Raw genomic sequence first — 16,258 nt, 5'->3', positions numbered from 1 at the left:
ACCCATAGACTCACATAGAGACCCATAGACTAACACAGAGACCCATAAACTCGCATAGAGACCCATAGACTCGCATAGAGACCTATAGACTCACACAGAGACCCATAGACTCACACAGAGACCCATAGACTCGCATAAAGACCCATAGACTCGCATAGAGACCTATAGACTCACACAAAGACCCATAGACTCACATAGAGACCCATAGACTCGCATAGAGACCCATAAACTAACACAGAGACCCATAGACTCGCATAGAGACCCAGAGACTCGAATAGAGACCTATAGACTCACACAGAGAACCATAGACTCACACAGAGACCCATAGACTCGCATAGAGACCCATAGACTCACACAGAGACCCATAGACTGACACAGAGACCCAAAGACTCGCAGAGAGACCCATAGACTCACACAGAGACCCATAGAATCGCATAAAGACCCAAAGACTCACACAGAGACCCATAGACTCACACAGAGACCCATAGACTCACACAGAGACCCATAGACTCACACAGAGACCCATAGACTCGCATAGAGACCAATAGACTAACACAGAGACCTATAGACTCGCATTGAGACCCAAAGACTCACACAGAGACCCATAGACTCGCATAGAGACCCATAGACTCACACAGAGACCCATAGACTCGCATAGAGACCCAAAGACTCACACAGAGACCCATAGACTCGCATAGAGACCCATAGACTAACACAGAGACCCATAGACTCGCAAAGAGGCCCAAAGACTCACACAGAGACCCATAGACTCGCATAGAGACCCATAGACTCGCATTGAGACCCATAGACTAACAAAGAGACCCATAGACTCGCATAGAGACTCATAGACTCACACACAGACCCAAAGACTAACACAGAGACCCATAGACTCGCATAGAGACCCATAGACTAACACAGAGACCCATATACTCACGCAGAGACCCATAGACTCGCATAGAGACCCATAGACTAAAACAGAGACCCATAGACTCGCATAGAGACCCAAAGACTAACACAGAGACCCATGGACTCGCATAGAGACCCAGAGACTCACACAGAGACCCATAGACTCGCATAGAAACCCATAGACTAACACAGAGACCCATAGACTAACACAGAGACCCATAGACTCGCATAGAGACCCATAGACTCGCATAGAGACCCATAGACTCACACAGAGACCCATAGACTCACATAGAGACCCATAGACTAACACAGAGACCCATAAACTCGCATAGAGACCCATAGACTCGCATAGAGACCTATAGACTCACACAGAGACCCATAGACTCACACAGAGACCCATAGACTCGCATAAAGACCCATAGACTCGCATAGAGACCTATAGACTCACACAAAGACCCATAGACTCACATAGAGACCCATAGACTCGCATAGAGACCCATAAACTAACATAGAGACCCATAGACTCGCATAGAGACCCATAAACTAACACAGAGACCCATAGACTCGCATAGAGACCCAGAGACTCGCATAGAGACCTATAGACTCACACAGAGAACCATAGACTCACACAGAGACCCATAGACTCGCATAGAGACCCATAGACTCACACAGAGACCCATAGACTGACACAGAGACCCAAAACTCGCAGAGAGACCCATAGACTCACACAGAGACCCATAGAATCGCATAAAGACCCAAAGACTCACACAGAGACCCATAGACTCACACAGAGACCCATAGACTCACACAGAGACCCATAGACTCACACAGAGACCCATAGACTCGCATAGAGACCAATAGACTAACACAGAGACCTATAGACTCGCATTGAGACCCAAAGACTCACACAGAGACCCATAGACTCGCATAGAGACCCATAGACTCACACAGAGACCCATAGACTCGCATAGAGACCCAAAGACTCACACAGAGACCCATAGACTCGCATAGAGACCCATAGACTAACACAGAGACCCATAGACTCGCATAGAGGCCCAAAGACTCACACAGAGACCCATAGACTCGCATAGAGACCCATAGACTCGCATTGAGACCCATAGACTAACAAAGAGACCCATAGACTCGCATAGAGACTCATAGACTCACACACAGACCCAAAGACTAACACAGAGACCCATAGACTCGCATAGAGACCCATAGACTAACACAGAGACCCATATACTCACGCAGAGACCCATAGACTCGCATAGAGACCCATAGACTAAAACAGAGACCCATAGACTCGCATAGAGACCCAAAGACTAACACAGAGACCCATGGACTCGCATAGAGACCCAAAGACTCACACAGAGACCCATATACTCGCATAGAAACCCATAGACTAACACAGAGACCCATAGACTAACACAGAGACCCATAGACTCGCATAGAGACCCATAGACTCGCATAGAGACCCATAGACTCACACAGAGACCCATAGACTCACATAGAGACCCATAGACTAACACAGAGACCCATAAACTCGCATAGAGACCCATAGACTCGCATAGAGACCTATAGACTCACACAGAGACCCATAGACTCACACAGAGACCCATAGACTCGCATAAAGACCCATAGACTCGCATAGAGACCTATAGACTCACACAAAGACCCATAGACTCACATAGAGACCCATAGACTCGCATAGAGACCCATAAACTAACACAGAGACCCATAGACTCGCATAGAGACCCAGAGACTCGCATAGAGACCTATAGACTCACACAGAGAACCATAGACTCACACAGAGACCCATAGACTCGCATAGAGACCCATAGACTCACACAGAGACCCATAGACTGACACAGAGACCCAAAGACTCGCAGAGAGACCCATAGACTCACACAGAGACCCATAGAATCGCATAAAGACCCAAAGACTCACACAGAGACCCATAGACTCACACAGAGACCCATAGACTCACACAGAGACCCATAGACTCACACAGAGACCCATAGACTCGCATAGAGACCAATAGACTAACACAGAGACCCATAGACTCACACAGAGAACCATAGACTCACACAGAGACCCATTGACTCGCATAGAGACCCATAGACTCACACAGAGACCCATAGACTGACACAGAGACCCAAAACTCGCAGAGAGACCCATAGACTCACACAGAGACCCATAGAATCGCATAAAGACCCAAAGACTCACACAGAGACCCATAGACTCACACAGAGACCCATAGACTCACACAGAGACCCATAGACTCACACAGAGACCCATAGACTCGCATAGAGACCAATAGACTAACACAGAGACCTATAGACTCGCATTGAGACCCAAAGACTCACACAGAGACCCATAGACTCGCATAGAGACCCATAGACTCACACAGAGACCCATAGACTCGCATAGAGACCCAAAGACTCACACAGAGACCCATAGACTCGCATAGAGACCCATAGACTAACACAGAGACCCATAGACTCGCATAGAGGCCCAAAGACTCACACAGAGACCCATAGACTCGCATAGAGACCCATAGACTCGCATTGAGACCCATAGACTAACAAAGAGACCCATAGACTCGCATAGAGACTCATAGACTCACACACAGACCCAAAGACTAACACAGAGACCCATAGACTCGCATAGAGACCCATAGACTAACACAGAGACCCATATACTCACGCAGAGACCCATAGACTCGCATAGAGACCCATAGACTAAAACAGAGACCCATAGACTCGCATAGAGACCCAAAGACTAACACAGAGACCCATGGACTCGCATAGAGACCCAAAGACTCACACAGAGACCCATAGACTCGCATAGAAACCCATAGACTAACACAGAGACCCATAGACTAACACAGAGACCCATAGACTCGCATAGAGACCCATAGACTCGCATAGAGACCCATAGACTCACACAGAGACCCATAGACTCACATAGAGACCCATAGACTAACACAGAGACCCATAAACTCGCATAGAGACCCATAGACTCGCATAGAGACCTATAGACTCACACAGAGACCCATAGACTCACACAGAGACCCATAGACTCGCATAAAGACCCATAGACTCGCATAGAGACCTATAGACTCACACAAAGACCCATAGACTCACATAGAGACCCATAGACTCGCATAGAGACCCATAAACTAACACAGAGACCCATAGACTCGCATAGAGACCCAGAGACTCGCATAGAGACCTATAGACTCACACAGAGAACCATAGACTCACACAGAGACCCATAGACTCGCATAGAGACCCATAGACTCACACAGAGACCCATAGACTCACACAGAGACCCATAGACTCACACAGAGACCCATAGACTCACACAGAGACCCATAGACTCGCATAGAGACCAATAGACTAACACAGAGACCCATAGACTCGCATTGAGACCCAAAGACTCACACAGAGACCCATAGACTCGCATAGAGACCCATAGACTCACACAGAGACCCATAGACTCGCATAGAGACCCAAAGACTCACACAGAGACCCATAGACTCGCATTGAGACCCATAGACTAACACAGAGACCCATAGACTCGCATAGAGACCCAAAGACTCACACAGAGACCCATAGACTCGCATAGAGACCAATAGACTCGCATTGAGACCCATAGACTAACAAAGAGACCCATAGACTCGCATAGAGACTCATAGACTCACACACAGACCCAAAGACTAACACAGAGACCCATAGACTCGCATAGAGACCCATAGACTAACACAGAGACCCATATACTCACGCAGAGACCCATAGACTCGCATAGAGACCCATAGACTAAAACAGAGACCCATAGACTCGCATAGAGACCCAAAGACTAACACAGAGACCCATGGACTCGCATAGAGACCCAAAGACTCACACAGAGACCCATAGACTCGCATAGAAACCCATAGACTAACACAGAGACCCATAGACTAACACAGAGACCCATAGACTCGCATAGAGACCCATAGACTCGCATATAGACCTATAGACGCACACAGAGACCCATAGACTCACACAGAGACCCATAGACTCGCATAGAGACCCATAGACTCGCATAGAGACCTATAGACTCACACAAAGACCCATAGACTCACACAGAGACCCATAGCCTCGCATATAGACCCATAGACTAACACAGAGACCCATAGACTCGCATAGAGACCCATAGACTCGCATAGAGGCCTATAGACTCACACAGAGAACCATAGACTCACACAGAGACCCATAGACTCGCATAGAGACCCATAGACTCACACAGAGACCCAAAGACTCACACAGAGACCCATAGACTCACACAGAGAACCATAGACTCACACAGAGACCCATAGACTCGCATAGAGACCCATAGACTCACACAGAGACCCATAGACTCACATAGAGACCCAAAGACTCACACAGAGACCCAAAGACTCACACAGAGACCCATAGACTCGCATAGAGACCCATAGACTAACACAGAGACCCATAGACTCACATAGAGACTCATAGACTCACACACAGGCCCAAAGACTAACACAGAGACTCATAGACTCGCATATATACGCATATTCTCGCATAGAGACCCATAGACTCGCATAGAGACCCATAGACTAACACAGAGACCCATATACTCACGCAGAGACCCATAGACTCGCATAGAGACCCATAGACTAAAACAGAGACCCATAGACTCGCATAGAGACCCAAAGACTAACACAGAGACCCATGGACTCGCATAGAGACCCAAAGACTCACACAGAGACCCATAGACTCGCATAGAAACTCATAGACTAACACAGAGACCCATAGACTAACACAGAGACCCATAGACTCGCATAGAGACCCATAGACTCGCATAGAGCTCTATAGACTCACACAGAGACCCATAGACTCGCATAGAGACCAATAGACTCACACAGAGAACCATAGACTCACACAGAGACCCATAGACTCGTAATAGAGACCCATAGACTCACACAGAGACCCATAGACTGACACAGAGACCCATAGACTCGCATAGAGACCCATAGACTCACACAGAGACCCATAGAATCGCATAGAGACCCAAAGACTCACACAGAGACCCATAGACTCACACAGAGAACCATAGACTCACACAGAGACCCATAGACTCGCATAGAGACCCATAGACTCACACAGAGACCCATAGACTCACATAGAGACCCAAAGACTCACACAGAGACCCAAAGACTCACACAGAGACCCATAGACTCGCATAGAGACCCATAGACTAACACAGAGACCCATAGACTCGCATAGAGACCCAAAGACTCACACAGAGACCCATAGACTAACACAGAGACCCATAGACTCACATAGAGACTCATAGACTCACACACAGACCCAAAGACTAACACAGAGACTCATAGACTCGCATATATACGCATATACTCGCATAGAGACCCATAGACTCGCATAGAGACCCATAGACTAACACAGAGACCCATATACTCACGCAGAGACCCATAGACTCGCATAGAGACCCATAGACTAAAACAGAGACCCATAGACTCGCATAGAGACCCAAAGACTAACACAGAGACCCATGGACTCGCATAGAGACCCAAAGACTCACACAGATACCCATAGACTCGCATAGAAACTCATAGACTAACACAGAGACCATTAGACTAACACAGAGACCCATAGACTCGCATAGAGACCCATAGACTCGCATAGAGCTCTATAGACTCACACAGAGACCCATAGACTCGCATAGAGACCAATAGACTCACACAGAAAACCACAGACTGACACAGAGACCCATAGACTCACACAGAGAGCCATAGACTCACACAGAGACCAATAGACTCACACAGAGACCCATAGACTCGCATAGAGGCCCATAGACTAACACAGAGACCCATAAACTCGCAGAGACCCATAGACTAACACAGAGACCCATAGACTCACACATAGACCCATAGACTCGCATAGAGACCCATAGACTAACACAGAGACCCATAGACTAACACAGAGACCCATAGACTCGCAGAGACCCATAGACTAACGCAGAGACCCATAGACTCACACAGAGACCCATAGACTCGCATAGAGACCCATAGACTAACACAGAGACCCATAGACTCGCATAGAGACCCAAAGACTCACACAGAGACCCATAGACTAACACAGAGACCCATAGACTCACACACAGACCCAAAGACTAACACAGAGACTCATAGACTCGCATATATACGCATAGACTCGCATAGAGACCCATAGACTCGCATAGAGACCCATAGACTAACACAGAGACCCATATACTCACGTAGAGACCCATAGACTCGCATAGAGACCCATAGACTAAAACAGAGACCCATAGACTCGCATAGAGACCCAAAGACTAACACAGAGACCCATGGACTCGCATAGAGACCCAAAGACTCACACAGAGACCCATAGACTCGCATAGAAACTCATAGACTAACACAGAGACCCATAGACTAACACAGAGACCCATAGACTCGCATAGAGACCCATAGACTCGCATAGAGATCTATAGACTCACACAGAGACCCATAGACTCGCATAGATACCAATAGACTCACACAGAAAACCATAGACTGACACAGAGACCCATAGACTCACACAGAGAGCCATAGACTCACACAGAGACCAATAGACTCACACAGAGACCCATAGACTCGCATAGAGGCCAATAGACTAACACAGAGACCCATAAACTCGCAGAGACCCATAGACTAACACAGAGACCCATAGACTCACACATAGACCCATAGACTCGCATAGAGACCCATAGACTAACACAGAGACCCATAGACTAACACAGAGACCCATAGACTCGCAGAGACCCATAGACTAACACAGAGACCCATAGACTCACACACAGACCCATAGACTCGCATAGAGACCCATAGACGGCAGGGCGACCGTGGACCCACCCGACTCTCCACACACGACGCGCAGTGACGGGAAGTCCGCCGGCTGGCCCGAGGGTGCGCTCGCGTTGACAAACCTGCGGCGTGGCACAGATGGACGCAGCGTTAGTCGAGACCGGGGTCAAAGACACTCCCTGCCCCAGCAAACAGTCTGATCTGTAGGACCCATGTGTAACAGAGCGGGCTCTTGCCTATACACGTCTGGCAGGTCACCTGTAGTCTGCATTGGTTCAAGCGAAGCCCGACTCTGCTGATGAGAAACCGAGCGTCAAAACCGGTCCAACATTTTTCTTGTTTTGACCCAATGTCGCTCATATCACGCTCGCACCCCCCATGATGGACTGTGCATGTTGAGCACTTGAAGCGGTATCCTTGCAGGGACGGACTGAAAACGCCAATTCATTGTGTGGCTTCTAATCTGGAGGCCGCCGCTAGCGAGCGTGTGTGTACACACTGCACCCGTGGTGATGTGTGCACACTGCACTACGGGGAGGCCATGGGATCGGTTCGCGATATTTGTCACTGATGTTTGGCCGTAAGCGGGAATTGAACTCGGTACATGGCGCACCAAGAGTTGCAACACCCGGTGCCCTGCAGGGCACAAGCACACACCACACACACCACACACACACACCACACACCACACACACCACACACACACCACACACACCACACACACACCAAACACACACCACACACACACCACACGAACCACACACAAACCACACGCACCACACACACACCAAACACACACCACACACACACCACACGCACACCAGACACACCACACGCACACCACACACCACACACAACACATACACACCACACACACCACACACACACCAAACACACACCACACACACACCACACGCACCACACACACACACCACACACCACACACACACCACACACCACACACACACCACACACACACACTCACACAAACCCACCACACACACACACACACACACACACACCACACACACATGCACGCACACACACACACAAAACACACACACACCACATACACCACACGCATGCACACACACACACCACACACACCACACACGCACGCACACACACACACACCACACACACCACACACACACATACCACACACACGCACCACACACACACCACACACACCACACATCCGCACACACGCCGGACGCGGCTTCGCTGCACTTGCACGGACTCCGCAACCCATCCTCACCGGCGGTCCGGGCTCCAGACGCAGGGAGGCAAACTCAGTTCCAGCTACGCGCCGGCACACAGGAGACAGAATGCGTCGTTAGCAAACACAAACAGCGGAGAGCACTCTGGGTCCCAGAACCGAAAACCAGCCAGCGCTGCGGTACAATAAAAGAGGACTTCGATGGAATCACCGATCTTGCTGATGCTAACCAATCAAATGAAGGGGGCGGCGTAACATGCCTTACTCGATCCCACGAAGCCCGATCAACTTTCATCGACCGAGCCGAATGTATGAAATGAACCTCGATTCGCGCTCCACAAAGACCATACACGGGCAAAGAACACGCCGCCCCACACCCCCCCCCCCCCCACAACTACGTTTACTTTTTTTTTTTTATAAATGGAGGGGGGAGGTGCAAATCTCCGATCGGTGATTTCGTCGCCACCCTGCCCCCCGTAAACGCCAACGAGAGCGCGCGGCGGCGGCAACGCCAGGTCCCGGTCACCGAGCTCCGCGCACAATGGGAAATAAAAAAGAAAGGACGGGGTAATGCGGTAACGCGATCACGGTAACGCAGTCGCAGTAATGCGGTCGCAGTAATGCGGTAACGCGGCAATGTGGTAACGCGGTCGCGGTAGACGCCGACGGAGCCCAAATGGCGGAGCGCATCGCGACCGTTCACCCGCTCGACGGCAGCGTGCACCGCAGATTCGTCGTCGCTGCATTTGATTTTTCTCCCGGGCTGACGACAAAAAATCATCGGCCAACCGGCGGACGGAAAAGAATCCCCCCGGTAGCAACATGTTTTATAGTCGCGAGTCGCGCCCCACGGGACGCCGCTGCCCGCCGCCGTGCTCGCACCCACCATGAGCTGGTACAAGCGGTCGGGGTAGAACTGAAGGCATCGCAGAGTGGGGCCACCCCCACCACTGCCTCCTCCTCCACCTTCCTGCTGCTGCTCCTGCTGTCACACGCACGTGATTCGCAACAGAGTGTTGGTTCGCGAGTAGAGCTCGCTAGGGGGTAGGGTCCGTCTCGACTGCGAGCAACCTCGTCGCGAGCGACTGCTCGCCGCGGTGTTGACACGGAGGCCGCGTGCGTGCGGCTCCGCTCCCCGTCTGGCTGCGCACGCAGTCGGGTTGGCGCCACGCAGCTTCGCCGTCGTGATTCTTCACAGACCGCCGCAGTGATCGCGCCCAATTTGTGTCGTCAAGACCCCCCACCACCCGACGAAGCCAAATCCACGAAACGTAGCAGTTGGACACACATCTCGTTATTGTCCCTGATTGACAGATTTGTGTCGTCAAAACCCTCCACCACCTGACGCAGATAAACCACGTTTTTTTCTCAACCCAATTATTTAATTTAGCACATTGAACCTATTCGCCCTATTTGATTACGAGATATATCCGTGTGCCTCGGAGACGACACAAATCACGTGGCCCCTGCGCCCAGCACTGCGATCCGAGCAATGCGGCCTCACCGCTGGGCTGAGCAGGTAGAAGAGCCTCTGGCCCCGCGGGTCCCACTGGCTCCAGGCACACGCGGGCAGCACGAGCTCACTCGGGGCGGCGCTGTACGGAGGGTCCTGCGGGTGGAGACACGGGGGGGGGGGGGTGGTGGGGGGGATGTTTTGTTTGGCGGGTTAGTGAGGTGCGGTGGGGAAGGATAACAAATGAAACACGAAAAGCAGTTATAAATCACTTATTTTGTCAATCTGGTGATGATTTAAAAGTGCATAGCTCCCAGTGGCTTCCTAATATCAGAAGAACGTTCCAGACGGCCGCAGAAGCGCATCTCAAAACGCGCGATGCGGTGACCGCCTTTGTTCGATGACCAGCCCAACGCGACCGCTGCGAGAATGACCGCAGTTCGCGTGATGATGGTTTATGCCCCTTGACGAGATCAGCAAGGTGTCGTGGTTCATTTGCGGCAAGCGCTCTGTGTGTACAACGTGTTCGTTCGGCAATCGGAAGCCAATGCAGCTCGGCGAGCACCGGACGGGCATGACCGGGATCTTGCAGTACCCGTCATGACCACGTGCCAAAGATTGTTGTACACGCCGCAGCTTGCTAATGTCTGCGTGCACCAGGGGCGAGGACCATCGTCTTATGGGGGAGAGAGCGACCTTCGCCGAAGCTGCCGCCGTGCCGGGCACCTTGCCGGCTACGAAGCGGCACACCACCTCGTCGCCGGAGCCTCCCCGCGCCGCGCCGCCCGCACCGCAGCGCATCACGAACACTCCCGCCTCGCCCTGCCAATCGCAGACGAAAACAAAAAACAACTCGCGTCGTTGCTAGATATTAGAACGGACGAGTTTTGCTGGCTGGCTGGCTGGCGGGCTGACCGGCCGACTGGGCGACCAAGTGCGCGAGTGACGGCGTCAGCGCGTACGCCTGCGCGATGATCACCGCCAGCGTCCCTCCCCCGCTCCCCCAGGGCAGTGCGAGCGCGGTGGAGGGTCGCGAAAGGGGGACACGTTGGGGTCGGTGTGAAACGCCACGTGGGCACACCGCGAGGCAATCGTCAACGAGAGGCGGTCGAGGCACAGCCGGCCAGGGGATTGGAAGCCGTGTGGCTGGTTGGGATGTGTGACAACAACAACAAAGACAACCCTGGTTGTAGTCCTTCACGCGAGGACACAGACGTGGGAACGAGGCGTCTTGTCCGACTATTTGTCAAGTTACGACGCCGGCTCCAACCGGCGCGGGGCCCCAGAGACCGACACCGGGAGTGGTGAGGGGGGCGGGGGAGCTTCAGACAAACACGACGCAGCCTCCTCACCTGCGGACTCTCCGCGTCGCTGCCGCTGGGTCTCACGTGGAAGAGGTGGACCCCTGGTGGGGGTGCGAGAGGAAGGAGACCCGGGCACAAGCGTGAGACTCGAGAATTCTGCAGCGGTCCATTTTTCAAGAATGGGGGGGCGATTTTGCTGCGCCGTGCGTGTATGATCCCGAATGCTACAACTGCTAAATTTTTTATCCTACCAAGTAAGTCCCACTGAGCTATATAGCTCTTGATCAGAAGCAACCTGGCCACGAAAGATAGCTCAACGAAAGTGGCTTATCATTGTGTGGACATTTATAGCAGCCAAACGCAACAAACGCGCGTTTCTAAATGTGGAGAGAGAAACCGGAATACCTGGAAAAAAAGTCCAAGCGACCACGGTGAGAACATGCAAACTGCAGTAGGCGTCGGGGTGGGGATCGAACCTACGCACCTCCTGTATACCGAGCGAGGCGGTCAACATCTCGCCACCTCGGCACCCCATGCGTGTCTAGACCGAGTTCAACAACTACTCGACGTTCACGTGACTCGACGGAGGGGGGAGGAGGAGAAGGAGCAGGAGGAGGAACAAAGGGAGTGTCGTGAGGCAGAGAGGCAGCGCAAATGGTCCACACTCGCAGTGCCACAGTGCTAATACCACTGGTTGCGCCCCCACCTCAGACAGAGCTGGGGGCCGGTGAGGTCTCATCACTACGCATCGGGGGAGGCGAGGGAGGTGGCGGAGGTCGAGACGGAACTTCGTGCCGTGGGGCCGACGCCGCCCCGGAGTCGCCCGGAGATCGCCGGGGGGGGGTGGGGGGCGCAAAACCGTCGGCTCTGGAGGTGCGTGCGGCTCTGTAACAGCGGTCGCTGCTTCGTGGCGTCGTTTGTAGCGAGGGGGCCAACGTCTCGCATTGGCCACGAGGAATCGCGGCTCTTGAAATGTGTGTGGGAGAGTTTTCCTGTTTGTTTTGTCTACGGAAATCGAAGCGATAAAAGCCGCTTGTTTGTTACCCTGGCCCACCCCGGTCCCTGCCGCTCGCTTGCTCGCTCACCCCACCGCGTCTGGGAGTTTCAGTCAATCTGGATTCGTTTTTGGCACGGATAAGGAAGGGAATTGGCAGCAGCAGCGTGAGGAAGCCATACTTCCAGTGTCGGAGGTCACCAGGAGGTGGCTTTCTTGCTCACGATCATCGCCGCTGCAGCCGTACAGGAACTGGGGAGAGCGGACACAGCAGGCGCGCGTGACCCCCACACAGCAGTACGTGACCCCCCACACAGCAAGCGCGTGTGACCCCCACCCCCTCCCCTGCCCCCCACACAAAGCGATATTCGCTGAGTCAGGGCACCGCGTGGCGCCGCGGAGATAAGCGCGGGCCGTGTGAGAAAGAGGAAGCCGGTGCTTCCACACGCCACGATTGGTCAGCCACGCTCAGCAGCAACACAGCACTTACGGAGTGCAGAGGTCAGGTCATCGTCCCCGATGTTGGCCGTGAGCGGGAATCGAACCCGGGTCGCCAGGTTCGTAGCGCAGCGTAGCGCTAACCGCTACCCAGTGGTTCTCAATTTACTTACTTTGAAACAAAGTTGTAACTTCATGTGCCCGTGCTTAATATGTGCTTTCGATTAATTTACTTTCTTTAAAAAGAAATCTGGCCACGCCTCGCACCCCCAGGGGGGTGGTGTGCATCCCAGGTTAAGAAGAATAACCACTGCTCTATGGAAAGACAAAGATCCCCCGTATAGCCTGAACAGACTGTTTGGGCAAGTGCTGTTAGTGAGCACCTATGAAGGCCGACACGGCACACGAGGGGGTGGGTGGCCAACACCACGTCCGGCCGCTTTTGTCTCCCCAGTGGCGATGTTTACACACCAGGTACTAATTTTAGGCTGAGTCGACCTAGGGGAGGCCCACGACCGGTTCAAATAATCTTAACTGGTGTGGGTCGTGAGCGGGAATTTAACTCGGGTCTTCAGGGTTCGTAGGGCAGCGCGCTAACCGCTACACTACCGCTCCCCATCACTGCTCTATACACACAGACACACATACGCACGCGCGCTCTCACCTGGCACCAGCGGAGCGCGCTCGAGACGCCCTCCACTCGCAGCTCGCTCGGCCTCCCTCCGGGCAGCTCCACTACGAAGACGCGGGCCCCCGGGGGCGCTGCAACACAAAGCGGGTGCCCCAGAACTCCGATGGGGCGCCTCGGTGGCTAGGAGATGTTAACTACCTCGCCTGGTATACAGGAGGTTGTGGGTTCGATCCCAACCCTGACGCCTGCTGCTGTATATTTGGAGTTTGCGTGTCTCTATCTCCCCATGCGTTGAGAGTATTTTGCTGCGAAACATTTCCAAGCGATGATAAGCGACTTTGTTGAACTATCATTTGTGATAGCCAGGCTGCTTCTGAAAAGAGCTAAATAGCTCAGTAGGACTTCCCTGGTAAACAAAAAAAAACTAGTTTATCGTTTTTTTTTATTAATTGCGGTGTCATTTAAAAATTTGGCAAATGTGGAGCATGACGCCAGCACACAGCGGCCTTCTCTTGTGAATAACATCACGGGATCTCTCACGTCGAGTGAAGCGGACGGCTTGATGTATCAATATCGTGCCATCGCTGTATTTACCAGGGTGGCCGCTGGATTCGAATTTTTACCATTGGTAGCATGGTGAGACACGTGACGTGTCCACTTTGAACGGTGGTACCTTCCCCTGTGTAAGAGAACGGCCCACGGAAGGAGATGCCACAGAAGTACTACAGAGAATCACGTGACAAACTAAAATTTAAGGTGTGTTGTCATTGGAGACCGGGCTGAGACCATCACCTCGCTACACTTGAGAACCCGGATTAATCACAACTCAATACATGTGCTGCTTTGGGTCTCTATGTGAGTCTATGGGTCATGTGAGTCGAACGAGCTACGGTTTGACTGCGTCGCTGTGTGTGTGTGTACGTGTGTCTGATACGTGTGTCTGATACGTGTGTGCGTGCGAGCGCTGGGCAAGCGCTCGGCAGCGGGCCGCCCGCCGCCTCCTCACCTCCCGTGCCGGGCGACTCCGTCGATGCCGGCCGCTCCGCTGGGGGTTGGAGTGAGGAGGACCCTGCGGGATCCTCGGGGCGCGCGGCGCCCGTGGAGGTGGCGGCGGCGGCCTTGGCGGTGGTGGCAGCGCCCGTCACGAACGCTGCGGGGACACGCAGGTGCGGCGCGGCGAGGGGCAAGGGAGGGAGGGAGGTGAACCGCGAGCGAGCGGGTGGAAGGATGAGCGAAAACCGTGTGGCGCCCGCTGCGAGCAGACTCATTCCCGCTCACGTGGGTGACATTGAAGGCATTGGTGCGCATCGCCCGTTTACAGCCCTGCGGAGCCAGTGGTGGGGATTCCTCATTCGTGACGCCACGCAAATGTGCCGAGAGTCTGCAGGGCACCTCTGGTCTGGTAGGATTGAGGTCCCCACCGAGAGCCACACTCTTAATCTGGTAGAGATTGTGATGCTTGACTTGTTTTGACCCTACTGCGAACACAACCTCCAGGTGTATTGAGTTTGACCGGGGTGAGGACGCAGTAGACCAGGAGAGAGTCTCCATTGCAAGAGCGACTCCGGGTAACCCAAAACAAAAGCAGATGCAGGGACTCCTCTACTTACGAACGAGTTAAGTTCGTAAGTCGATGTGATCGTAAGTCCAACTTTACTCCCGTCGATTCCAAAAATGTTGTACGGCATGTACACTAAAATGAGGAATGGCTTAAAAAGCTGTATAATCTGTAGATGTAGATACCACTGGTTCTTCATGTTCTGTAGATGTATATGCCAACACCACCATCTTTTGCGTGTTCGGTCCGAACAGGCAACTGGACATACGCACAGGTTTGTTCTTATCTCTGAAAGTTGGTAAGTCGAGTGTATGTAAGTAGATGAGTCCCTGTAACGTGAAATTAAGTACGGTACAACAATAAAGACAATATAATCAGAGCAAGAGAAGCACATTGCACAAGACATAAAAAAAACAGTTCACAAATATCAATCAATCTCAAATAAAGCGTGGGCTTTCGTGAATGAAAACAGGGTGCTTCAAAAATGTTTTACACATATATGGGACTATCATTTTTTATGGAAAAAGAACGAATAATAATACGCTGTAACGTGATAACAAATGTATGATAATAGCTTCAAAAAGTCAACGAGTCTGCACTTGTTCGCCATCGTTGTCAATGCACGCCTGGTATCATCTCCAGGTGGTCTCCAGAGCCCGGAGACGCAACATTTCTTGTGGCGTTGTTGCAAATTCTCAGAAGCGTTAACATTTTTTTGAAGCACCCTCTGTATTGCAATTCACCGCTGATTTTGTCGGTCAGATTGGCGTGAGCTAAATGTCGCGCAATGCTCCTCCAACCGACGCGGCCAATTGATGAAGTCGTCACGTGGTGACCAAACGTGGCGATGATGCGTTGGGAGCAGC

At 52.3% G+C, this 16,258-nt stretch overlaps 1 protein-coding gene across 2 annotated transcripts in view; it reads right to left on the bottom strand.

The window, feature by feature from the left end:
• The window catches only part of GSAP (gamma-secretase activating protein), a 60,716-nt gene that overhangs the window by 28,369 nt on the left and 16,089 nt on the right, over window positions 1-16,258 (bottom strand). Inside the window, exons 5-13 of one of the 2 annotated variants that reach the window (XM_061574034.1) lie at window positions 14,841-14,984; window positions 13,868-13,965; window positions 12,948-13,017; window positions 11,820-11,872; window positions 11,164-11,289; window positions 10,519-10,623; window positions 9,901-9,996; window positions 9,054-9,097; window positions 7,844-7,917 (exon numbers count right to left, since the gene is read on the bottom strand). In XM_061574034.1, coding sequence (XP_061430018.1) covers window positions 7,844-7,917; window positions 9,054-9,097; window positions 9,901-9,996; window positions 10,519-10,623; window positions 11,164-11,289; window positions 11,820-11,872; window positions 12,948-13,017; window positions 13,868-13,965; window positions 14,841-14,984 — 810 coding nt within the window. Of the gene's footprint in view, window positions 1-7,843; window positions 7,918-9,053; window positions 9,098-9,900; window positions 10,000-10,518; window positions 10,624-11,163; window positions 11,290-11,819; window positions 11,873-12,947; window positions 13,018-13,867; window positions 13,966-14,840; window positions 14,985-16,258 lie in introns of both variants that reach the window. The other variant, XM_061574035.1, reaches the window with a different exon arrangement.

The sequence above is a fragment of the Lethenteron reissneri genome, chromosome 54 (assembly GCF_015708825.2).
Source record: "Lethenteron reissneri isolate LAM-NWPU_2019-01 chromosome 54, ASM1570882v1, whole genome shotgun sequence".
Classification (NCBI taxonomy): Eukaryota; Metazoa; Chordata; class Hyperoartia; order Petromyzontiformes; family Petromyzontidae; genus Lethenteron; species Lethenteron reissneri.
Note: the sequence above shows the minus strand (reverse complement) of the source record. Positions and strands in the feature narration are given on the sequence as shown.